Consider the following 27,014-nt stretch of genomic DNA (forward strand, 5'->3'; position numbering starts at 1 on the left):
GTGATATCAAGAAATGTTTAATGCACTGGTTACAGTGAAGACTCTGGGCCCTGACAACGACCTAGTTGTACTACTGAAGACCAGAAGTTCCAGAACTAGCTGTGCCCCTAGCCAAGCTGTTCTAGCACCACTACAACACTAGTATCTACGTGACAATATGGAAAATTTGTCAGTAATGTCCTGTCCACAAAAAGCAGGACTAATTCAATCCACCCAATTATATCCCAAACAATCTGCTCTTGATTGTCTGCAAATTGATGGACGGTGTTGTTGACTATATTATCAAGTGTTACGACCTGTGGGGAACTGTAAACCATAGAATCATAGACGCCCTAAATGTAGAAGGAGGCCATTCGGCATATCAAGTCTGCACCGACTCTCTGAAAGAGCACCGTACCTAGGTTCATAGTATGACCACTATTGGAAAATATTCAGCTCTTTAGCTGTTGGAGTTCAATCATCTCAGCCCCAGAACAATGTTGCAGGGGTTCTTCAGGGTAGTGCCCTCAGCCCAACCATCTTCAGCTGCTTCATCAATGACCTTCCTGCCATCATAAGGCCAGAAGTTCGCTCTTGATTGCACGGTTTTCAGAACCATTCACAGCTCCTTGTATACTAAAGCAGCCTGTGCCTGCATGCAGATGGACCTGGACAACATTCAGGCTTGATAACTGACAAGTAACATTCGAGCCATGCAACTGCCTGGCAATGGGCATCTACACCAAGTGAGAATCTAATGATTTTTGCTTGGCGTTCATCAACCATCAACCAGTTATATAAATACTGTGGCTGCAAGAGCTGGGAATTCTGTGGGTAGTTAGGAGGTGAATAACTCCCCAGAGTCTGTCTGCCATCTACAGGCCACAAATATGGGGCAAAATTCTCCGTTATCGGCGGAAGGTCCGCCGACCGGCGCAAAAAACGGCGCAAATCCGACTTGCGTCACGTCGGAAAAATGGGTCGATAGTCTCCGGCCCGAAATGGGCTAGCAGCGACGTAACGGGATCCACGCTTGCGCAGTGGTTCACGCCGTGCAGCGTCATACGCGCAGCACGGCGTGACGGCTCATAAGGCCGCGCTGCTCCCCCCCACCCGACCGGAACACCCGACCGCAACACCCGACTGGATGGCTGGCCGTCGCTCAGCCCCGAGGTTCGAGTCACGCGATGTGGAGGCGCTCCTGGACGCGGTGGAGCAGAGGAGGGACGCCCTGTATCCCGGGCACGGCCGCAGAGTTGCCCCACGCCACAGCCGGCGTCTGTGGAGGGAAGTGGCAGAGGCCGTCACCGCTGTGGCCCTGACACCACGGACAGGCACCCAGTGCCACAAGAAGGTGAACGACCTCGTCAGAGCAGGCAGGGTGAGCCTCCCCCATATCCCCCCTCCCCATATCCCCCCTCCCCATATCCCGCCCTCCCCCATATCCCCCCTCCCCATATCCCCCCTCCCCCATATCCCCCCTCCCCCATATCCCCCTCCCCCATATCCCCCTCCCCCATATCCCCCCTCCCCATATCCCCACTCCCCCATATCCCCATATCCCCCCTCCCCATATCCCCCCTCCCCATATCCCCCCCTCCCCCATATCCCCCCTCCCCCTCCCCATATCCCCCCTCCCCCATATCCCCCCTCCCCCATATCCCCCTCCCCCATATCCCCCCTCCCCCATATCCCCCCTCCCCAATTTCCCCCCTCCCCCATTTCCCCCCCTCCCCCATATCCCCCTCCCCAATTTCCCCCCTCCCCCATTTCCCCCCCTCCCCCATATCCCCCTCCCCATATCCCCCCTCCCCCATATCCCCCCTCCCCCATATCCCCCCTCCCTCATATCCCCCCTCCCCCATATCCCCCCTCCCCCATATCCCCAATATCCCCCCTCCCCCATTTCCCCCCTCCCCCATATCCCCCCTCCCCCATATCCCCCATATCCCCCCTCCCCCATATCCCCCCTCCCCATATCCCCCCTCCCCCATATCCCCCCTCCCCCATATCCCCCCTCCCCCATATCCCCAAGTGAATCCAGCCCTAACCTTAACCTCTGCAATGCACGCGCAACCGATGGCGTGCATTCATATACCTGCCTAACACTGTTGGCTTTTACCCCTGCCCCCCCCCCCCCCACAGGAGAAGCGCGCACACAACAATAGGGAGCATGTGAGGACTGGAGGAGGGCCCGCTGATGAGAGGCCACTGACCGTACACGAGGAAAGGGCCCTGGAACTGGCTGGCGGACCTGAGGACCGGGAGGTTGCTGATGCAGAGGTCGGGGGCGTACTAGCGAGTGAGCCACCGACAGCCCGTCCCCATATCCCCCCTCCCCTATATCCCCCTCCCCCGTATCACCTGATCACTGCCTGATGTCTAACCATGCATGCTTCATTGTGTATCGCAGGACCAAACGTCCAGGCACCCATCCCCGCAGATGCAGACCGCCTGCAGGATGCCCCTCGGAGACCACGGGAGACGGAGAGACCCGGACCCTCCAGCATGCGACGCCCGCAGGATGCCCCTCGGAGACCACGGAGACGGAGAGACCCGGACCCTCCAGCATGCGATGCCCGCAGGATGCCCCTCGCACACCACGGGAGACGGAGAGACCTGGAGCAACAGGGAGACGACACCCCCGTCACGTGCGGGAGCGACCACCCAGCGACGAGGGGGGCAGCCACAGGCCCCCATCACATCCGAGCCAGGACACCACTACCCAGGACACCACTACCCAGGACACCACTACCCAGGACACCCCTACCCGGGACAGCACTACCCAGGACACCCCTACCCGGGACAACACTACCCAGGAAGACGAAATACCGGACAGTGACTCAGAGTGGATGGGTGGAGACGAACCCCCACCCCAAAGTGCCATGGACTCAGAGTGGGACGAAGAGCACGACACAACGCCACTGCTGTCACCAACACCCTCCACCATCGCAGAAACACTCACCACGGTTGGGCACTTTAGTGATGAGGCGTCTGGTACACTCACTGGTGCGCACAACACAGCCGTCCCGGTACAGCAGGTGGAGGTAGGAGCAGCAGAGGGACCGGGCGGTCGGAGGGCAGCCCAGCCCAGATGGATCCTGGGTTCCTGCAGTTACCACACCCACACATAGATCCGATGCAACCACCGACCCGGAGACGAGCGAAGAGGGTGACGGGCGGCTTGCGGCGGCTGCGGTCGCAGGTGGAGGAGTCCACCCGCGTCCAGGAGCTGGGAGTGGTGCAGGTCATGCGTGCCACCCAGGCTGACACCGCACGGGTGGCGTCCACGGTGGAGGCAATGGTTGCGACGGTGTCAGACATGGGGAACGGTTTGCGAGGCCTGGGGCCTTCCGTGCAGGCGGCGTCTGTGGCCCAGGAAATGGCTGCCCTCTCACAGGAGGCCATGAGCCAGTGCCAGCGTCAGATGGCAGAGGCGCTCAACGCCATAGCCCAGTCTCTGCAGGCCATGGCCCAGTCTCAGCAGGCCATGGCCCAGTCTCTGCAGGCCATCGCTGAGGGCATCGGCGCCAGTGGCCATGTGCGAGCCGGCGTCGCACTGTCACAGACAGGGTTTGCCAACCCCCTGGGCTCCATGGCTGCAAACCTGCAGACCCCTGTTGATACCAGCACGGGCCTCCAGGACTGGCAGCGCCAGATGTCGGGGGGGCGTCGGATGGCCAGTCCGTTTGCATCCCCCACCCATGAAGAGGCCTGGGGGCCATCGGGCACCCCGAGGGAGGAGGAGGTGGTGTGGTCCGTCCCGGCTCCCTCTGTAGGGGAGGTCCCGGTACACCGCGACACCTCGGACTCCCCCCCTTCCGTCCCAGGTGCATCGGGTGAGCAATGGGCAGGACAGGCTGGCAGCTCGCCATCCTAGTCGCCCGTGCCGCAGCCTGGCCCATCTAGGCCAGGACGCCCCAGGAAACGGCCGCCAAAGCGATCCAGTGTCAGAGGGCAGGAATCACAGGAGTCCACCTCCAGTTCTGCTGTGCCGTCTGGGGAACCACGTAGATGTAGTCAAAGGGCCCGTAAGGCCAAACAATTAGACACTGAGTAAGTTGGCACGGGTGCAGGGCACAGATGAGTTTTAGGGGCTAGGGCACGTGCATGAACTCCTTTGGTTATGAAAGTCAATGTTACACCTACCAAAGCTGCCGTTCTGCTCTGTCCAATGTGTGCGGGGGTGTCATGTACGTTGAGCGCAAGTGTGTGTGTGAGGGGTGGTCTTACCTCAGCCCCAGGTGAGTCTGCCCCCTTCCCCCTGAGCCGCCATCAACATCCCCCGGGCAGAGGACGGGACCGTGCGCTGCAGTGTCACAGCCGCATGCAGGGATGGTCCGGGTGGATGGTGGTACTGTGGCCATGGGTCAGACATAGTCCAACGATGTAGAGCCAGGAGCTCATCGCAGGGCGGGTTGTCATCACCCTCCATGGCCTGCGGTAGACACGCGTCCACCCGCAACTGTGTGAGCCCGGCCCGTTGTGCCGCAGGTGGATCGGCAATGGGGGGGGGGGGTGTGCATGCGGGTGGGGTGGGTGGGGTTGGGGAGGGGGGTGAGGGTGCTGGGTGGGTGGATGGGTGGGGGGTGTGGGTGGTCGGCTGTTGCCATGGTGTGCGGTCTGTGGCCATACTACCCGATTCCCACGCCCATCTAGTCAGTGAAGCGGGCGTCTATCAGTCTGTCCCGTGCCCGTTGGGCCAGCCGGTAACGGTGGACAGCCACCCACCTGTGTCTACCCCATCTGCCCTGACCATTGCCCCCATCCCCCTCATCTGGGGAGGACTGGGCCTCTTCCTGCTGCTCCTCCACTCCGCCCTCCTCTGCCTGCGGCACATCGCCCCTCTGCTGGGCTATGTTGTGCAGGACGCAGCACACCACAATGATGCGGCCGACCCTATCTGACCGATACTGGAGGGCGCCCCCAGAGAGGTCCAGGCACCTGAAACGCATCTTCAGCACACAAAGCACCTCTCGATCACTCCCCTTGTCGCTACATGGGCATCATTGTAGCGGTTCTCCGCCTCATTGCGTGGCCTCCGTATAGGCGTCATCAGCCACGATCGCAATGGGTAGCCCCTGTCGCCCAGCAACCAGCCCCTCAGCCGGGGATGGCATCCCTCGTACATGCCGGGGATGGATGACCGCGACAACACGAATGAGTCGTGTACACTGCCTGGGTGACGGGCGCAGACGTGCAGGATCATCATGCGGTGGTCGCAGACCACCTGTACGTTCATCGAATAGGTCCCCTTCCTATTAGTGAACACGGCCCTGTTATCTGCAGGTGGCCGCACGGCGACGTGCATCCCATCGATCGAGCCCTGGACCATGGGGAACCCGGCCACGGCAGAGAAGCCCACGGCCCGGGCATCTTGGCTGGCCCGGTCCACGGGGAAGCGGATGTAGCGGTGCGCCATGGCATATAGGGCATCTGTCACTGCCCGGATGCACCGGTGCACCGATGTCTGCGATATGCCGGACAGGTCCCCACTCGGTGCCTGGAATGACCCCGTTGCATAAAAGTTCAGGGCCACCGTAACCTTGACGGACACGGAGAGAGGGTGTCCCCCGCCAGTGCCACGCAGTGACAGGTGTGCCAGCAGGTGGCAGATGTGTGCCACGGTTTCCCGGCTCATCCGGAGTCTCCTCCTGCATTCCTGGTCCGTGAGGTCCTGGTATGACTGCCGGGGCCGGAACACACGGGGCGCCCTCGGGTGCCTCCGTTGCCGTGGGGCCGCGACGTCCTCCTTCCCCTCCTCGTCCTGTCGGTCAGGTGTCCCTCCAGCCTGGCGGCTGCCGCCTGCCCCTCTGCGGCAGCCTGCGCCGCTTCTCTGGCACGCTCCTCCTCCTCCTCCTCCTCCTTCTCCTCCTCCTCCTCATCCAGGGCAATATAGACATGAGCGGCTGCCACCACGGCGGCCAACATCGCTGGATGATCTGAAAACATGACGGCCTGGTGGAGGGGAGGGGAACGACGACATGTCATCATTGCCCATATCCCCTCCTCCCCCCAGCCAGGTGGCATGGACCGCATGGGTCCAACTGTTGGAGGCTGGCACCTGGCCAGGTGGACCAACTCACTTGCCCTCCCATCCCCCTCCTCGGCACGGACCCCCCCCCCCCCCCCCCGCAACCTCCACCCCAGCACGGACCCCCCCCCCCCCCAACCTCCACCCCGGCACGGCACGGACCCCCCCCCCCCCCAACCTCCACCCCGGCACGGCACGGACCCCCCCCAACCTCCACCCCGGCACGGCTCGGACCCCCCCCAACCTCCACCCCGGCACGGTACGGACCCCCCCAACCTCCACCCCGGCACGGACCCCCTCCCGGCACTCCCCCGGAGCCCAGCCTACTCTAACCACCCCCCCCCCGCCGCACACACACACACACAACCCGAGACACACCTCTCCTCACGCAATCAGACTGCGGCCACGCCATTGCCTGCCCAGAGCCAACCCCCCAGGCCGTCACTCACCTCCACGCTGGTCGGCGTGAGCCTGGAGCACCTAACAACACCTTCTAGACTTGCAACCATTACTATCTACAAGGATGAGGGCAGCAGGTGCATGGGAACACTACCACTTGCACTATCATCTATGGGTAACACTACCACTATCATCCTGACTTGGAACGGCATCATTTTCTTCACTGTCACTGGGTCAAAATCTTGAAATTCCCTCTCTAACAGCACTGTGGGTGCATCTACTCCACGTGGACTGCATTGGTCCAACCAGCCAATAATGTCGAGGGCAATTAGGGATAAGTAATAAATTTTGGCCTTGTGCAGCGATGCCCTCTTTCCATGAATGATGAAAAAAAAATTCTCACGGTGCACTGAATAGAAATAGGGAATGAGGATCTTGGCCAAATAAAGTAACTGGCAGAAAAAGTAGGTATAACTTAATTAGCAGTTATGCATTGGGTGAATGGTTTGTCTGTCTCCTTTGGGATAAGAAAACACAGCTTGCGCACACCCTGCGCATGCTTTCATTTTTTGTGGAACTTGAATGATGGCAGGGGAAATGTAGTTCATTGATTTTAAAGCTTTTAGCAGCAAGGAATTTTTGTCAGGGAAGAACAAGCAGATGTTCAGTGACTTTACTTGAAATCACCGAGCTACAAGCGGGCGGCATGGTGGCACAGTGGTTAGCACTGCTGCCTCACAGCTTCAGGGACCCGGGTTCAAATCCGGCCTTGGGTGACTGTGTGGAGTTTTACTGTCTGTGTGGAGTCTGCACGTTCTCCCTGTGTCTGCGTGGGTTTCCTTGGGTGCTCCAAAGGTGGGCAGATTAGGTGGATTGGCCATGCTAAATTGTCCCTTAGTGTCCAAAAAATGTTAGGTAGGATTACTGGGTTACGGAGATAGGGTGGGGGTGTGGGCTTAAGTAGGGTGCTCTTTCTAGGGGCCGGTGCGGGCTCGATGAACTGAATGGCCTCCTTCTGTACTGTAAATTCTATGATTCTAAGCTGTGGTCTTTTCCATGTCTCCTGCTTCCACTCCGGCAGTGGGAATGAAAGTGCTCTCACCTTCCTAATCATCACCGTAAACCTCTAGAGCAAGCAAACCGTCTTTCATTTTAAAGTTATTTGGTGTGGAGAAAACAGCAATTATTCTGGAGGTGTTTGCTGGGCTACATCATAATGCTTCACCCAGGAGCTATCCAGGCAACCTTAGCATTACTTAAGAATATCAGCACTTTGACTAATGCATGGGATTGACGTTCATTATATCCATTGTTCCTTTTTGCCTGCAAAACAATAAGCAAAGATTGATCACCCGACACAGAGCTTCAAATCATGAGGGTTGATATGATAGATGATAACATCATGACAGCTTCCTGCATTTCAGACATTCGCATGTAGGATAAAGTGATTAACATCATCTACTAGCTGTACCTTAGGAGAATTAAGGTTTTTCCTCCTGATAAAGCGAAGGGACTTGTCACATGGGGTTGTGGGTACCTTTTGTGGTGATATGCATCACTGTAAATGCACAAGGGGTTAATGTAAATAACTAAGACTAAGTAAACACTAGAGGAAGCACCAGAGACATCATGACATGCAGACTTACAGCTAATGAACACATAGAATAGGGCACGACCAATGGGCAGTCAAGACACCCAAAGGTGACACTACCACATGGGGGCATTTACACAACCCATATAAAAGGACAGGGCACACATGCTCTTTCTCTTTCCACAGGTGACACTCAGAGAGAAGGCAGGGGCAGATCAGAAGCATCACACCCACCGCATGGCTCAGAGCAGACTGGTTAGTTAGACTGAGTTACTATAGCAAGATTAGCAGGAGAGTCGAACTCAAGTAGGAGAATTGTTAACTGTTCAATAAATGTGTTAAACCTATCTCCAAGTCTGAACCTTCCTTTGTCAGAGCATACATCAAGGAAGCAGCTAATGCTGCATGAAGAAGCATAACACAACACCTTTGCAGTCTAAAACTTCATTGGACCATTTTATTTATTTCTCTTGCCCCTTTAGGAAGCATATGAATTGTACAGCCCTACTGAATGAAGTATTCTTGATGCACTAGTGAGCTGCTGCTTGACTTTTGGCAAATGCTGCAAGAAAGGGTCCAATTGAAAAGTTATTCAAGGCGGTGGTGACTTGTACAGACAGCACTGTTCTCTTGGCAGAAATGGTTGTCAGTCTTCAGCCAGTGGTTGACTTATTTCCCCAATAGCCTCTGGGGTGTGGAGAATTACAGGCTTCTAATGTGCTGAAATTCAAAAATGTTTAAATAAGACCTTCTTAGTTAGTAAGCCTTAACGAGCGAGCATGTATTTGTGGTCACCGGTGGGATCGAAGTTCGCACCCGCATGCCAGCGAGAGGACCCATTTGCCAGCCTGGCAACAGAGTCTCTGGGTCCACATGATTCGCCGATCCTCTATGCCAGGAATCACGTGGCAGGGATCACCAGCGTAGCCGTGACGTGGTAGCCCTCACTGTAAGCCAAGGGGGTAACGCCTTGAGGGAGTTGCCCCCAATGTCCACCTGAGGGCTACCACCCCCGCCCCAATAATGCACGGCCTGCCCACCCCTCCTCTACCAGTCCTACCCCCCAGAGACCCCTAAAATGGGAGACACAGCCAGAGACCCCTGTAAAGGAACCCCCCCTCCCCCCCAAGACCCCATGGATAGGGAAACCCCACTGAAACCCCCTGGATAGGGGAACTCCGCCCCCCCACCCCACCTCCCTGAGACCCCCTAACTAAAGGGACCCCTGCAGAGACCCCTAATTAAAGGGATCTCCGAGACCCAGTAGGTGTATGCCCAGGTGAGTGTTACAAGAGTATTTTTTTCACTGCCCCTGTGTGGAGAATTCCGTTTGTCTTTGTTCCAGTCATTTTTAGATGTAGGAAATCTTCGCTCGGTAAAATTAATATGGTGCCGGACAGATAAACAAATATTAACTGCATCTAAAAGCACTCTCTGTTACCACACTAACAACTTTCCATTTTTCTTCAATTTATAGCAAACTTTCAGCATACAATGACTGTTGTCTTGCACTGTCCGAATGCACCAGCTGTTACCAATTATTTTTGGCTCTCCTCAACAGACACCATAGGAAGCAGGTTAGTATAACTGAGACTGAAAGTCCTGTGTTTCAACATCTCAACATACTGTGACCCCTATGTGTATGACACAATGGCTTATCTTATATAATGGCAAACTGATTCTTTTTCATTTTACATGTTAATTTGATGTGCTTGATGCTATTATCCCAGTGTATCATGTTCTTCTATTTAACCTATCTGATCAAAGAAATAAATTACATAAAAATCACAAATACATGAAACCTTATACATTTTGCAGTCCTGAGTATTTGTAAATATTTAACATTCTGCTTGCAAATACATCTCAACTCGGGATTCCCACATTTGATTGGTAAGCATTCACCAAGTGATTTATTTTGTACTCTAACAATTGAATAGATTAACTATAGTGTCTGCCTTGATTGCTTTCTGTTACCCATATCCTTTTATTTAACCAGTGCTATAACAGTATCTTTAATCAAAAAGATTGCTTCTCTTCCTCTACCAGCATAAACATTGACACAGCTAGACCAGTTGGGCTGAATGACCTTTATCTGTGCTGAAATTAAATGCAACTCTATGCTCCTTATCACTTTCTGGGATATCATTTGCCACTTGCACAGGAGTACTCAAGGGTATGAATGTTGCTTCATGTTGAGGGAGGCAACTACTGCTCCAGCAATGCTCTTGTTGGTGAGCACTGCCTGAGCATGGACAAAGTATTTTTTTATTCTTTCACAGGGTGTAGGCATCACTGACTAGCCTAGCGTTTGTTGCCCATCACTAATTGCTGTTGAGAAGTTGGTGGTGGTGAGTCACCTCTTGAACTGCTACAGTCCATCTGGTGCAGGGATGCCCACAGTGATATTAGGGAGGGAGTTCCAGGATTTTGATCCAGCGACATTGAAGAAATGCCGATGTAGTTTCAAGTCAGGGTTTGTGTGTGGCTTAGAGGGGAACTTGCAGGTGGTGTTGTTCCCATGCATGGTGGATGGCATATGTTTGGAAGGTGCTATCAAAGGAGTGTGGCGAGTTGCTGCAGCGCATCTTGTTGATGGCAATGACTGCTGCCACTGTGCATCTGTGGTAGAGGGAGTGAACATTTAAGATGGTGGATGGGGTGCAATTTAAGTGGACTGTTTTGTCCTGAATGGTGTTGAGCTTCTTAAATGTTGTTGCAGCTGCCCTTATCCAGGCAAGTGGAGACTATTCCATTACACTCTTGACATGAGTTTGTAGATGGTGGACAGGTTTTGGGGAGTCAGGAGGTGAAACAGCTGACAGGAGGTATGACAGCTGATCTCTAGCCATCAATGAGCTGACGACACAAAGGTTGGTGGAATTGCGGATAGCGATGAGGACTGTCTGAGGATACAGCAGGATTTAGATTGTCTGGAGACTTGGGCGGAGAGATGGCAGATGGAGTTTAACCTGGACAAATGTGAGGTAATGCATTTTGGAAGGGCTAATGCAGGTAGGGAATATACGGTGAATGGTAGAACCCTCAAGAGTATTGAAAGTCAAAGAGATCTAGGAGTACAGGTCCACAGATCACTGAAAGGGGCTACACAGGTGGAGAAGGTAGTCAAGAAGGCATACGGCATGCTTGCCTTCATTGGCCGGGGCATTGAGTATAAGAATTGGCAAGTCATGTTGCAGCTGTATAGAACCTTAGTTAGGCCACACTTGGAGTATAGTGTTCAATTCTGGTCGCCACACTACCAGAAGGATGTGGAGGCTTTAGAGAGGGTGCAGAAGAGATTTACCAGAATGTTGCCTGGTATGGAGGGCATAAGCTATGAGGAGCGATTGAATAAACTCGGTTTGTTCTCACTGGAACGAAGGAGGTTGAGGGGCGACCTGATAGAGGTATACAAAATTATGAGGGGCATAGACAGAGTGGATAGTCAGAGGCTTTTCCCCAGGGTAGAGGGGTCAATTACTAGGGGGCATAGGTTTAAGGTGAGAGGGGCAAAGTTTAGAGTAGATGTACGAGGCAAGTTTTTTACGCAGAGGGTAGTGGGTGCCTGGAACTCACTACCGGAGGAGGTAGTGGAGGCAGGGACGATAGGGACATTTAAGGGGCATCTTGACAAATATATGAATAGGATGGGAATAGAAGGATACGGACCCAGGAAGTGTAGAAGATTGTAGTTTAGTCGGGCAGTATGGTCGGCGCGGGCTTGGAGGGCCGAAGGGCCTGTTCCTGTGCTGTACATTTCTTTGTTCTTTGTTTGTTCTTTGAGTGCCTCTTTATCTGATCCCCCACCACATTGAATTCAACCAAGATAGCTTGAACCAAGTTATCTGAACATGAGCACTCCCCTGGCTGGCCCTAGGATCACTGTCACTGGGAATTCTGCTATGGATGACCTAGAGTTCTCACAAGTTCCAAAGTGGACTATGGTGCTGGCAACCTTCCTGCCCCTCTATACAAATCCACTACTGCTACTCAGATTTGTAGAAAGTTTTGGCTCTTTTATAAGGGAATTTGTGAGGTTTAAATCCACAGACTCCGCTGCCACCTCTATTTGTTCCTGACAGTGCTTCACTCAATGACACTTATTAGAATCATTCAAGTCCCTGGCAGTAGATGTACCTGCACTGGTACTTGTAATAAATGGAGTGAGTGATGCAGCCTGCTGTAATGTGATGACTTTGTGAGCCCCAGGGCACTGTACCTGCTTCTTGTGACATACCAATAGAAGCAAAAGAAGAAGAAATATTATAATGTTGTCTTTAAGAAGGCCTTTCAAGCTGTTTTATTTGTGTATATGCCTGTATTGGAGTGACTGAGTTAATGAGGAGAAAAGGACATAACGAGAAAAGCATTGTAAACGCGGCCTTCAGCCTTATCTTATTCCACTCCTTCTGTGTACTCTGAGCTGATTATGCCAAGTGTGGCCTTCTTAAACAATATCAATTGCATAAGATTAACAATACATCCTCCAATATGTATGAGCCAATTTGGCCTACAAATGACATTGTGACATTGTAAACTGAAGAGAAGAACATACAGAGTGCGATTCTCTGGCTTCGGTGCACTCTCGCTCGAGTGAAACAAGGCCAGTGAATAGTGGGAGAACTGCACCAGGCGCCAAACCGTTTGCGATGCAACCGTCCCGCCCCCGTAGGCAAAATCGGGATCTCACCGTTAGGTGGCGAGAAACCAATTATCACCACTTCCTACTTCCCTACAATTTCCAAATAATTAACGGGAGCCATCCCATATCTAATGGCCTTCCGTCATTCAGTGGCCTCCCCAGCAAGTGGTCACGCTGGCGCCGATTAGTTCTCCTTTTGAAGACCGTGAACCTGGCAGAAGAGCTTCTGTGGGGAGCAGAGGTGGTGAGTAGCCACCTTTGCTCAAAGGCAAAGAGCCCAGGGACTCTGGGCTTGCCACCCCAGTGCTCGGTGGGGGGTTGGGGACTCTTGACTGGGTTGGGGAGCACCCTTTGGAGGGGTGGGCCGCTATGGGAAGGGGGAGGGGGGTAGGTGCAGGGGGACAGCTGCTCGCAGCACAGCATGTTAAGAAGTCCCTGGATCCTGTTCCCCATTCCGGGGCAACCCTAACCCCTGCCTGTCTGCCCCACCGACCACCCATAACCCCCACCAACTGCCAAAGCCTCCCGCTCGATGTCCATAGGGTCCCGGGTTTCATCTTGGGACGAAGGGGCATCTGGTTTGAGCCCCGGCTCTCCCTGCATCATCTGGCTATGCCAGCCTGGTGGCTTCTCAATGCCTGCACCATTGTGTCGCATTCAGCGATGCTCTTCAGTGATTGGGCCATGCTCTGCAGTGCCTCGACAATGTCCACCTGCGACTGGGACAAGCACCGCAGGGCCTCGGCCATTCCCATCTGAGAGCAGGCCATGTCCTGCAGCACCTTATCAAGGTCAGCCTGGTATTGGTAACATCCCCCAGCGGGTCGGACATTCTGCCAAGACCCTCAGCCATGGCCATCACCAACTGCGTGACGCCTTGGACACTTTCACTAATAGTGCTGACACCGTGCACCAGGCTCTCCACTGCGGTCGTCACTCTAGCAGTGTTGGCTTCAGTGCCATGAATTGCTGGCAACATCTCCTGCACCCGTAGCCTCTGCGACTTCTCCAATCGGCTATGGATCTGCTGGAGTGTCGCTGATATCTCCCTCTGAATGTCTTGACTGTTTCCTATCATCTCCATCAGCTCCGGGTAACCCTGTTCTACAGGCTCAGCATCAGGCTGGGACCCAGCTGTGTCCTGGGAGCCAGCAGATCTCCGACTGCTGTTTTGCCTGGGGGTTCCCGCCTACACCTAATGTACATCAGCAGCTATGTGGTGCTCACCAGATTGTGCCCCAGAAGCCTGACCACTAACATTTCCCACCAAGGTGCGTGTATCTGCACTGGTGGAGGGTGGGGATTACAGCTGAGACGCCGCGATCGTGTCTTCCTCTGAGCTCCCCTCTGATGTGGTCTGGGAGGCTGGAGAGGGGGTCACCCGGGATGGGCAGGAGCCGTCGGCTGGAGGACCTATAGGAGAATGGACATGTGATCAGTAGGAGGGGTGGGTCAGTCAGTATGGCCACAACAACTCACATTTGACAGGTCCTCCGAGTGGATCCCGGTGGTTCCTCACCACTGCGGCATCTGCCAACCTCTGCGTGGGTGATTGCCCTGTCCTCGGCCACCCAGTCACCTCCAGGGCCCGCTCCTTAAAGGAGGTGAAGATTCTTAAGTCTTGCACTCCGCAGACAGTCTGGGCCCTCTCCCGGCGATTATGAACAAAGACCCTTTGACCCTCCAAGCATGTACCGGTCATGATACCAACCTTTGCCAAAACCCCCAGCACTTCCTGGTGCCGTAAGCCTCTATACCCATCCTATCCATGTATTTTTCAGGAAGGTTGCCAGAGCTTTTCCTGAGGTGGCATAGTAAGGGCATCGTTAGCCACATGTGTGGTTCACAGTAGTGAGGGGGCATGAAGGAAGGGTTGGGGGGGTGAAGGGAAAGTTGGAGGCCGCATGTAGAGTTGGGTGGGGTGGATGCTTGTGGTAATACCAGGTATTGCGGTACCTAAGAGGCTGATGACCATTGGTTAGACACAGGAGTCTACTACTGGCTGTTGTACGTAGCTCTGTCCTGACAGGCGGAGTATAAGAAACGGTGCCGTCCCAGCAGCCTTCACTTTTTGTATCGAAGCTGCTGGGAAACAAGTTCTAGTCGATTAAAGCATTCAGTTATGAAATCACTTCGTCTTGAGTGAAATTGATTGCGCATCAATTTAATCTACTAGACTTAAGCTGGAAGGATGGATCTCCGAATCAAACCAGAGTGCCTTCAACTCAGCCCCCACGCGGAGAACTCAGCTGCAATTTTTGAACACTGGCTGGCGTGTTTTAAAGGCTACCTCGAGACGGCCGGAGGCACCCCCACAGAAGGACAGAAAATGCATCTCTTGCGCTCAAGGGTCAGCCCTGGGATCTACCCCCTTATCGAGGAGGCGGAGAACTATGATGCCACGATCGAACTGCTAGAAGGACATTATATCCACCCTGTAAATCAGGTCTACGCTCGTCACCTGCTTGAGACTAGACGGCAAAGCCCCGGGGAATCGTTGGAAGATTTCTACCGGGCGCTACTGGTGCTGGGCCAAAACTGTGGCTGCCCGCAAGTTTCGGGGAGCGAGCACACGGAACTTTTAATCAGGGATGCTTTCGTAGCAGGTATGAGCTCCCCAGATATCCGCCGAAGACTCCTAGAAAGGGACACTCTGGGACTTAGAGAGGCACGGGCCCTGGCAGGGTCCATGGACGTTGCCTACAGAAATGCGCAGTCCTATGCGCCCGACCGCGCGGCGGCCCCCTGGGCTGCGTGGCACCCCGCAGCGGCAGCCCCACAGACCTTCCCCCTGACCCCGCAGGCCTGCGCTACGAGACGGCCAGCTAACACCGCCGGAGCCCGCAGTTTCTTCTGCGGGCAGGCGAATCATCCCCGCCCGGGCTGCCCGGCCCGCACCGCCACCTGCAAAGGGTGCGGCAAGAAGGGCCACTTTGTGGGGGTCTGCCAGGCCTGCGCTGTGGCACTGCCAGCGACTATGGACTGCCACGGCAACCCTCCCTTCAGGCCCCGACCGGCCAGCGCTCACCGCCACCCCCCTATCCTAGGGCCACGTGCGACCCACGGACGCGGCCATCTTGCCCCCCCGGACACCACGCTGGACGGGTGGGCGCTGCCATTTTGTCCATCGCCGCCGCCATCTTGTTCATCCCCGGACACCATGTGCGACCCATGGGTGACGCCATCTTGGATGGGGCCCCAGGCCCCCAGCACGGCCGACTACCCGCTGCCCGATCAGAACTCGCAATTGCTTCATCTGGCCTCGGTGACACTGGACCAAAGTCGACCCCGGACACTCGCAAAAGCTGCAACGACGGTCTTCATCAACGGCCACGAGACGTCTTGCCTGATTGACTCTGGGAGCACGGAAAGCTTTGTTCACCCCGACACGGTAAGGCGCTGTTCACTTGTAACCCACCCTGTAAATCAAAGGATCTCCCTGGCCTCCGGGTCACACTCGGTGGAGATAAAGAGGTTCTGCGTAGCGAACCTCACTGTCCAAGGCAGGAAATTTGACAATTTCCGCCTGTATGTCCTGCCGCACCTCTGCGCGGCTACCCTCCTGGGGCTGGACTTCCAATGCCATTTTCAAAGCCTGACCTTTAAATTCGGCGGCCCTAAACCTCCCCTTACTGTCTGCGGCCTCGTGACCCTTAAGGTCGACCCGCCTTCCCTGTTTGCGAACCTCACCCCGGATTGCAAACCCATCGCCACCAGGAGCAGGCGGTACAGTGCCCAGGACCAGACCTTCATCAGGTCAGAGGTCCAAAGGCTGCTGGGGGAAGGATTCATCGAAGCGAGCAACAGTCCCTGGAGAGCTCAAGTAGTGGTGGTAAAGACCGGGGAGAAGCATAGGATAGTAATTGACTACAGCCAGACCATCAACAGGTTTACGCAGCTGGACGCGTACCCTCTCCTGCGTATAGCCAACCTGGTAAACAGGATCGCACAATACAAGGTCTTCTCCACAGTGGATCTCAAGTCCGCCTACCACCAGCTACCCCTCCGTAATAGTGACTGCAAGTACACTGCCTTCGAAGCAGATGGGCGGCTCTTATCAATTTTTAAGAGTTCCCTTTGGTGTCACTAATGGGGTCTCGGTCTTCGAGCGAGAGATGGACCGAATGGTTGGCCGGTATGGCTTACGCGCAACGTTCCCGTATCTGGATAAAGTCACCATCTGCGGCCACGACCAGCAGGACCACGACACCAACCTCCGCAAATTTCTCCAGACCGCGAAAATCCTTAATCTGACATACAATAAGGATAAATGCGTGTTTAGCACCGCCCGTCTAGCCATTCTAGGCTACGTAGTGCGAAGTGGAGTTATAGGCCCCGACCCTGAGCGCATGCGCCCCCTAATGGAGTTCCCCCTCCCTCACTGCCCCAAGGCCCTGAAGCGCTGCCTCGGGTTCTTCAGCTATTATGCACAGTGGGTCCCCAACTACGCAGACCTCTAATCCAGTCCACAACCTTCCCCCTGTCGACGGAGGCCCGCCAGGCCTTCAGCCGCATCAAAGCAGACATTGCAAAGGCCAAGATGCGCGCCATCGACGAGTCCCTCCCCTTCCAGGTCGAGAGCGATGCGTCCGACGTAGCTCTGGCGGCCACCCTCAACCAAGCGGGCAGGCCCATGGCTTTCTTCTCCCGTACCCTCCATGCTTCCGAAATTCGCCATTCCTCAGTCGAGAAAGAGGCACAAGCCATAGTAGAAGCTGTGAGACATTGGAGGCATTACCTGGCCGGCAGGAGATTCACTCTCCTCATGGACCAATGGTCGGTTGCCTTCATGTTTGATAATGCACAGCGGGGCAAGATTAAAAACGACAAGATCTTGCGGTGGAGGAAGAACTCTCCACCTTCAACTACGAGATCTTGTACCGTCCCGGGAAGCTGAACGAGCCTCCTGATGCCCTGTCCCGCGGCACTTGTGCCACTGCACAAGTGGACCGCCTCCGATCCCTCCACGAGGACCTCTGCCACCCGGGGGTCACTCGCTTTTTCCATTTTGTCAAGACCCGCAACCTGCCCTACTCCATCGAGGTCAGGTCAGTCACCAGGGACTGCCAAATCTGTGCGCAGTGCAAACCCGCGTTTCCCCGCGTACATACACAGTGATAGGGGGTCCTCCTTTATGAGCGACAAACTGCGTCAATTCCTGCTCAGCAAGGGCATCGCCTCGAGCAGGACGACCAGTTACAACCCCCGGGGAAACAGGCAGGTAGAGAGGGAGAACAGAACGGTCTGGAAGACTGTTATACTGGCCCTATGGTCCAGGGTTCTCCCAGTCTCCCGCTGGCAAGAAGTCCTCCCGATGGCCCTCCATGCTATCCGGTTGCTGCTCTGTACAACCACAAATCAGACACCTCATGAACGTCTCATTGTTTTCCCCAGGAAGTCCTCCTCCGGGACCTCGCTCCCAACCTGGCAAGCGACACCCGGACCCATCCTGCTTCGGAAGCACGTGCGGGCGCACAAGTCGGACCCGTTGGTCGAGAGGGTCCACCTGCTGCAAGCTAACCCCCAGTACGCCTACGTGGCGTTCCCTGACGGCCGGCAAGATACAGTCTCCCTTCGGTACCTGGCGCCCGCCGGAACCCCACGCGCACCCGAACCATTGCCTCCACCCCCACCTCCCCCACAGCACCTCACTGGAGGGTCAGCACTCCCGCCGCTCCTGCCTAGGCCCGACCACCCACCGACGCCCCCTACAGGCGCCCCCCCCCCGCCACCCACTGACGCCCCCTACAGCCCCCCCCCCCCCCCCCCCCCCCCCCCGTGTCAACCTTTTGCCCCAACAGCGCCGCCTAGGGGTAACGAAGCTGCCAGGGAGGGTGAGACCACGCTCCCGGAGTCGCAACCATCGGGACCCCCATCAGAATCACCACCGAAGCCCAGACGCTCCAGAAGGACGACCAGACCACCCGATCGACTGATTGCTTCACTGTGAACACTTTGTAAATATCCTCGATACCACGGTACCTCCATGCCTGGTCATACCATGCTAAAGGCGACTGTTAACACTGGCCACCACCCCCGCCGGACTCTTTTTTAACAGGGGTTGAATGTATTGCGGTACCTAAGAGGCTGATGACCATTGGTTAGACCCAGGAGTCTACCATTGGCTGTTGTTACGTATAAGAAACGGTGCCGTCCCAGCAGCCTTCACTTTTTGTATCGAAGCTGCTGGGGAACAAGTTCTAGTAGATTAAAGCCTTCAGTTATGAAATCACTTTGTCTTGAGTGTAATTGGTTGCGCATAAATGCTCACATGGGGGCGGAAAGGTCTCAGGGGTGGCGTGGGGGGGGCACATTGGCGTCTACTCACTTGTGCTGAGTCATTGACCTTTTTCGGCACTGGAGGCCAGTCTCCTGGTCACACTCCCGGAGCTTACAGCTGCTGCCATCTCGTCCCAGACAGCACTGGCTTCCCTGTGGCTGACCCTCCAGGACTCTTGGGGGAAGAGGACATCTCTCCTGGCCTCCACTGCGTTTAGGAGCCTCCCCAGGTCTGCACCCCCAAATCTTGGGGCTGGTCTCCTAAGCACCATTGTTGCAAGCTAGCTGGTGTTGGCTGAGCAAGTGCAGCTTACGTGCTGCTCGACCTTGTTAGTGGGGGGCTGGCAATCACAGTGCCGGCGAATTGGCTGGCGAACCTTCGTTACTCCGAGAAGCCCTGGGGCCTTGTTAAGTGGATCAGTTAACATTGAACAGTGTTGCTGGCCTCGCTGGGCCGAGTGGCGGGAAGCTCGCGGCAGTTCCTGCTCGTTACCACACTTCGAAATCTTTATGGAGAATCGCACCCATATTGTCACCCAAAAGATCAACAGCATCTCATTGTCATCAGTAACTGTGTATTGAGTAGCTGCATAGTGTTGTAGGGCAGTCTGGTGTGAGGACCTTTTAACCTCTTTTTTTAAAGGACACTTTTGAACCGTCTTAACTTAATTGACAGTTCTCCAAGTGCAGCACTTATTTGCGGAGCAGACTTGATGGGCCGAGTGGCCAAATTCTGCTCCTATATCTTATGGTCTTGTACACCAAATCAACCCTTGTCATGCACAGACTACATTGAATGTGAAGGGCATCAGTATAGTTCTCCCCTGGGGATGGTGTGCTCAATGTGATAAAGCAGAATCTGTAAAAATACATGACTACTTCAACCTGTTCTTCTGCTGTGACAATCTTTCTTTGGGCTATATTGACTAACTGTATAATAGGTTTATCTTGCAAGATGCTACTTCTAGCTCAGCTCGGTATTAAGATGCTGCTGTAAACTCTGGCCAGTTGCAAACTCCCAGGTCCCACTCACATTGCCATGAATGCTTTCAAATGGGGCCAAACTAAAAGTTCTGGTGGAAACGAATGTTAATGCTCAAAGGTTCGATTATGCTGCATTTCTGCGCTCCTAATGCCATCATTGGAATTTTCTGCTGAAAATAAATAGAATAATTGCGTTTTACAGTTCATCGAACTGCTTCTTAAATATGTGAGGGTTCCAGCCTCTCTTCATAGCTGAAATGCTCCAGTCCAGGCAACATCCTGGTGAATCTCCTCTGCACTCTCTCTGATACAATCACATCCTTCTGATAGTCTGGTGACCAGACTGCACTCAGTACTCTAGCTTTATCCTAATTATTTTATCGAGCTCCACCGTAATCTCCCTGCTCTTATATTCTATGCCTCGGCTAATAAAGGCAAATATCCCATGGGACTTAACCACCTTGGGTGCGATTCAGCAGCCTGGACTTGGTGTCGGGGAAGGCTGATCTCACAAGGTTCAACGGGATCTAGTGAAACGTCACAGTCTGGACGTGAACCACATCAGTCATTTAAATTTACTTTCGCTGGATTCTCCACTGCCTGGGGCTCAATGGCCATGCTTGGGAGACCTCACCAGAGCACCATTTAGCACTGGTCCATACAAATGTGGACCAGGCATAACGGCACCTAGGGGGGAGTCTCCCAGGCCATAAGAAACCGCCAGGTGGTCGGAGACAGGGCAGGATGGCACCCAGTCTCTCCCTCTAGCACCCGGGCATCTTGGAGCACTGCCAGGGTCCTGGGCTGGTAGTAAGTACCAGGGTGCCCATGTCAGGTTGGACAGGAATCGGGCCCAGTGGGGCCTTACCAGGTAGAGGGAGGAGTGCGAAGGGGTCTCTGGGGGCCTCCCCAATATTGGGGGGGTCAAAAGGGGTGGATGGAAAGGAAGGGGGGAGGCTTCCGGGTGCGGCGATGACCAGCTGAATCGCACGTTTGGGCAGCTCCCGGTGAAACGGACTTTTGGGCTCTTGATAGGAGCCCCAACGGCAATTTTGACGGCTAAAAACACTGTGTGGTAAACCAGAAGGGAATCCCCCCCTGGATACGGATGAAACAAGGAGGAGAAAGTGGCCGGATTGCAGTGGATCCTTTAGAACAGCGGCCAGGAAGGCAAGCAAAAACCAAGATGGCGTCGGAAGGTGGCAGTTTAACATGGGGCCCTGAACAACAAGAGTTCTTGAAATGCTGTGTGGAAGAGCTTGTAGCGCACAAAGACTCCATGAGACGAATATAGTGAAGTCGATGAGGCTTTATTAAGCGTGTCTGTTCCCCAGCAGCTCGATAGTAAACTGGCCTGCGGGGGAAGACACCGGCTTCTTATACTCCGCCTTGAGGGCGGAGCTTGAGGTCAACGGCCAACCAGGACCCGGGATCTGTCAGCCAATGACATTAGGGCTTCCAGTCCCACATGACCCCAATACATACCACCACATTCACCCCTTGTCAAAAATGAACCCGGCGGGGTGATGCTTCGTATGGTGGTAAGGGTTTACAGGGCTGGTCCTGGGAGGATAGAACATTCACATGGTAGTACAGTATTGGACAGTTTCGTCCTGTTGCAACTATTTACAGAGGGTATAGGAAAAAAACAAAATGTTCTTTGAACAGTCCATCTTTGTTTTACATCGACGCCACGAGTCGGTCGGGCGGTCTGGTCGTCCGTGTCGATCGCCTCGGCCCCGGCGGTGGTGGTGGTGCTTGTACCAGTGTTGTCGCTTCCAGGAGCCGTACGGTTTCAGCTGTCGGTGCAAAGGGGAGGGGGACTGATCCTCCTGGGAAGGGGGCGGTCGCGGGGTGCGGCGGTGGCAGGAAGGGGGGGGTTGGGTTGATGGTGTCGGGGGGGGGGGTGCGTGGTGCCGGCGGGCGCCAGATCCCGCAGGGAGACCGTGTCCTGTCGGCCGTCGGGGTACTCCACGTAGGCGTACTGGGGGTTTGCGTGGAGGAGGTGAACCCTTTCGACCAACGGGTCCGCCTTATGTGCCCGCACATGCTTTCGGAGCAGGATGGGTCCTGGGGCCGCCAGCCAGGTAGGCAGCGACGTTCCAGAGGAGGACCTCCTAGGGAAGACAAGGAGACGCTCGTGAGGCGTTTGATTAGTGCTTGTACATAATAACGACCGGATGGAATGGAGAACGTCCAGGAGGACCTCCTGCCACCGTGAAACTGGGAGATCCCTGGACCGTAGGGCCAGTAGGACGGCCTTCCAGACCGTGCCGTTCTCCCTTTCTACTTGCCCGTTCCCCCGGGGGTTGTAGCTGGTCGTCCTGCTTGAGGCTATGCCCTTGCTGAGCAGGAACTGGCGCAGCTCGTCACTCATGAAAGAGGACCCCCTGTCGCTGTGGACGTATGCGGGGTAACCGAACAGTGTGAAGATGATGTTCAGGGCTTTAATGACTGTGGCCGCGGTCATGTCGGAGCAGGGAATGGCAAAAGGGAAGCGGGAGTATTCGTCCACTACATTAAGAAAATATGCGTTGCGGTCGGTGGAGGGGAGGGGCCCTTTGAAATCGAGACTGAGGCGTTCAAAGGGGCGGGAAGCCTTAATCAGGTGCGCTCCATCTGGCCTGAAAAAATGCGGCTTGCATTCCGCGCAGATGTGGCAGTCCCTTGTGACTGTACGGACCTCTTCTAAAGAGTATGGGAGATTGCGGGACTTGATGAAGTGGTAAAACCGAGTGACCCCCGGGTGGCAGAGGTCCTCGTGTAGGGTTTGGAGGCGGTTAATTTGTGCGTTGGCACATGTGCCGCGGGATAGGGCATCGGACGGCTCGTTCAGCTTTCCGGGCCGGTACAAGATCTCATAGTTGAAGGTGGAGAGCTCGATCCTCCACCTTAAGATCTTGTCATTTTTAATTTTGCCCCGCTGTGCATTATCGAACATGAAAGCTACCGACCGTTGGTCAGTGAGGAGAGTGAATCTCCTGCCGGCCAGGTAATGCCTCCAATGTCACACAGCTTCCACTATGGCTTGGGTTTCCTTTTCCACTGAGGAGTGGCGGATTTCTGAGGCGTGGAGGGTTCGGGAGAAAAAGGCCACGGGTCTGCCCGCTTGGTTAAGGGTGGCCGCTAGAGCTACGTCGGAGGCGTCGCTCTCGACCTGGAAGGGGAGGGACTCGTCGATGGCGTGCATCGTGGCCTTTGCGATGTCCGTTTTGATGCGGCTGAAGGCCTGGCAAGCCTCTGTCGACAGAGGGAAGGTCGTGGTCTGTATTAGGGGGCGGGCCTTGTCTGCGTACTGGGGGACCCACTGGGCGTAGTACGAAAAGAACCCCAGGCAGCGTTTCAGGGCTTTTGGGCAGTGCGGGAGGGGAAATTCCATGAGTGCGCGCATACGTTCGGGGTCGGGGCCTATTATCCCATTGCGTACTATGTAGCCCAGAATGGCTAGCCGGTCGGTGCTAAAAACGCACTTGTCCTCGTTGTACGTGAGGTTCAAGGCTTTGGCGGTCTGGAGGAATTTTTGGAGGTTGGCGTCGTGGTCTTGCTGATCGTGGCAGGAGATGGTTACATTGTCGAGATACGGGAACGTGGCCCGTAACCCATGTTGATCAACCATCCGGTCCATCTCCCGTTGGAAGACCGAGACCCCATTTGTGACGCCAAAAGGGACCCGTAGGAAATGGTATAATCGCCCGTCTGCCTCGAAGGCTGTGTACTTGCGGTCACTTGGGCGGATGGGGAGCTGATGGTAGGCAGACTTGAGGTCCACGGTGGAGAAGACTTTATACTGGGCAATCCGATTGACCATGTCGGATATGCGGGGGAGAGGGTGCGCGTCTAGTTGTGTGTACCTGTTGATGGTCTGGCTATAGTCAATGACCATCCTTTGTTTCTCCCCTGTCTTCACTACTACCACCTGCGCTCTCCAGGGACTATTGCTGGCCTGGATTATGCCCTCCTTTAGTAGCCGCTGGACTTCGGACCGAATGAAGGTCCGGTCCTGGGCACTGTACCGTCTGCTCCTAGTGGCGACGGGTTTGCAATCCGGGGTGAGGTTCGCAAACAAGGACGGGGGTTGCACCTTGAGGGTAGCGAGGCCGCAGATAGTGAGTGGGGGTATGGGGCCGCCGAATTTAAACGTAAGGCTCTGTAGATTACATTGGAAATCTAATCCCAGCAAGGTGGGGGCACAGAGTTGGGGAAGGACGTTAAGTTTGTAGTTTTTGAACTCCCTCCCTTGCACCGTTAGGGTAACTATGCAGAATCCCTGGATCTGTACGGAGTGGGATCCTGCAGCTAGGCAAATCTTTTGTGCGCTGGGATAGGTGGTCAAGTAACAGCGTCTTACCGTGTTGGGGTGTATAAAGCTTTCCGTGCTCCCGGAGTCGACTAGGCATGGCGTCTCGTGGCCGTTTATTAGGACCGTTGTCGTCGTCGTCTGGAGTGTCCGGGGCCGAGCCTGATCGAGCGTAACCGAAGCGAGCCGTGGTTGTTGTAGTGGGGTGGGTCCGTTGTTGCCATCCAAGATGGCGTCGGGGATGGACAAAATGGCCGCCCCCATACATCGCACGTGGCTGGGGGGTCACAAGATGGCGGCGGGGGTGGACAAAATGGCCGCCCCCATGCGTCGTACAGGTCGGGGGCGGTCCAAGATGGCGGCGCCCCTCCTCCCCTCGTGGTGGTCGGGACCCAAAATGGCGGCGTCTGCGGGTCGCACAACGGCGCCCCTCCTCCCCTCGTGGTGGTCGGGACCCAAAATGGCGGCGTCTGCGGGTCGCACATGGTGTGCTGGGGGGTCTGGGGAGCGCTAGGACTGCGAGCGCTAGGACCGCGCGGAGCTCCCTCACCGCGAGCGCTAGGACCGCGAGCGCTTGGACCGCGCGGAGCTCCCTCACCGGGGACAGCGGTGGTCGGGGCCCAAGTCGGCGGCGCCAGCGGGTCAGGCGTGGAGCCGCGAGCGCAAGGAGCGCGAGGAGCTCCCTCACCGGGGACAGCGGTGGTCGGGGTCCAAGTAGGTGGCGCCGGCGGGTCAGGCGTGGGGCGCGGGACGGGGGTGAGGGTGGCGTTAGGGACGCGAAAAACCCCCTCCTCTCCGTGGAGAGTGTTGGCCGGGACCCAAAGCGGTAGCGCCGGCGGCGGGTCGTACATGGGCTGCGGGGAGGGGGGTTGGGGAGCATAGGCGGCGTCCAGGGCTCCCAGTTCTCCCGGGACCGCGGTGGTCGGGAACCAGAGCGGCTGCGCCTGCGGGTCGCACATGGCGTGCTGGGGGAGTTGGGACGCATAGACTGCTTGTAGGGCTCCCTGTGGCCCCGGGACGGCGGCGACCTCGCGGGATCGGCACACAACCGCATAATGGCCCTTTTTCCCGCAGCTTTTGCAGATGGCTGCGCGGGCCTGACAGCGCTGTCGGGGGTGTTTCGCCTGGCCGCAGAAATAACAGCGGGCGCCCCCGGTGCGACTCGGCGTTTGGACTGCGCAAGCCTGTGGGGTGTCCGGGGGGGGGGTAGGGGGTTTGCCGCGACGGGTACGTACGGGGCCCAATGGCCTGCCGCGCGGTCGGGGCCGTAGGCGCGGGTATTACGCGCGGCCACGTCTAGGGAGGCTGCTAGGGCCCGTGCCTCTGAGAGTCCTAGCGACTCTTTTTCTAGAAGTCTTTGGCGGATTTGGGAGGATTGCATACCTGCCACAAAAGCGTTGCGCATTAACCTGTCCGTGTGTTCGTTTGCATTCACCGACGGGCAGCTGCAGGCTCGTCCCAAAATCAGCAGCGCGGCGTAGAACTCGTCCATCGATTCTCCGGGACCTTGCCGTCTTGTCGCGAGCTGGTAACGAGCGTAGATTTGATTAACTGGGCGAACGTAGAGACTTCTGAGTGCTGTGAACGCCGTCTGGAAATCGTCGGTGTCTTCAATGAGGGTGAAAATCTCCGAGCTCACCCTCGAGTGCAGGACCTGCAGTTTTTGTTCGTCTGAGACTCGGCCGGTGGTCGTTCTGATGTAGGCCTCGAAGCAAGTCTGCCAGTGTTTGAAGGCTGCTGCCGCATTCACTGCGTGGGGGCTGATCCTCAGGCATTCTGGAATGATCCTGAGCTCCATAGTCCTTTTTAGGCACGCTTAATAAATTGTAGCACACAAAGACTCCATGAGACGAATATAGTGAAGTCGATGAGGCTTTATTAAGCGTGTCTGTTCCCCAGCAGCTCGATAGTAAACTGGCCTGCGGGGGAAGACACCGGCTTCTTATACTCCGCCTTGAGGGCGGAGCTTGAGGTCAACGGCCAACCAGGACCCGGGATCTGTCAGCCAATGACATTAGGGCTTCCAGTCCCACATGACCCCCAATACATACTACCACAGAGCTCAAAAAGGAAATGAAGAAAGAGCTGTGGCCCCGATACTACAGGCGATCAAAGGGCTAAAGGAGGAACAAAAGACCCAGGAGCGGGAGCTTCGGGTCGTGAAGGCAAAGGCAGCCGAGAATGAGGACGACATACAGGGCCTGGTGGTGAAGACGGAGACGCATGAGGCACATCAGAAACGATGTGTGGAAAGGTTGGAAGCACTGGAGAACAACGCAAGGAGGAACAACCTGAGGATTCTTGGTCTTCCTGAAGGTGCGGAGGGAGAGGACGTCGGGGCATATGTGAGCACGATGCTGCACTCGTTAATGGGAGCGGAGGCCCCGGTGGGTCCGTTGGAGGTGGAGGAAGCATACCGAGTGATGGCGCGAGGACCGAGAGCAGGAGAAATTCCCAGAGCCATAGTGGTGAGATTCCTCCGCTTTAAGGATAGAGAAATGGTCCTTAGATGGGCAAAGAAAACTCGGAGCAGTAAATGGGAGAACGCGGTGATCCGCGTTTATCAAGACTGGAGTGCGGAGGTGGCAAGAAGGAGGGCGAGCTTTAATCGGGCCAAGGCGGTGCTTCATAAAAAGAAGATAAAATTTGGAATGCTGCAACCGGCAAGACTGTGGGTCACATATCGAGGGAGTCACCACTACTTTGAGACGGCGGATGAAGCGTGGACTTTTATTGTGGAAGAAAAACTGGAATGAGCGGGTTATTAAAAAGAACGTTTGAACAAAGTGGTGGGGCGAATGTGGGGGGC

General features: G+C 55.5%; 1 protein-coding gene across 2 annotated transcripts in view; it reads left to right on the top strand.

Annotated features, from left to right (window-relative positions):
* Positions 1 to 27,014, top strand: part of armc2 (armadillo repeat containing 2) — a 316,108-nt gene that overhangs the window by 234,198 nt on the left and 54,896 nt on the right. For both annotated transcript variants that reach the window (XM_072499968.1, XM_072499969.1), the window contains one exon: positions 9,481 to 9,580. In XM_072499968.1, coding sequence (XP_072356069.1) covers positions 9,481 to 9,580 — 100 coding nt within the window. The remainder of the gene's footprint in view (positions 1 to 9,480; positions 9,581 to 27,014) is intronic.

This window comes from Scyliorhinus torazame, chromosome 4 (genome assembly GCF_047496885.1).
Source record: "Scyliorhinus torazame isolate Kashiwa2021f chromosome 4, sScyTor2.1, whole genome shotgun sequence".
In the NCBI taxonomy this organism is placed as follows: Eukaryota; Metazoa; Chordata; class Chondrichthyes; order Carcharhiniformes; family Scyliorhinidae; genus Scyliorhinus; species Scyliorhinus torazame.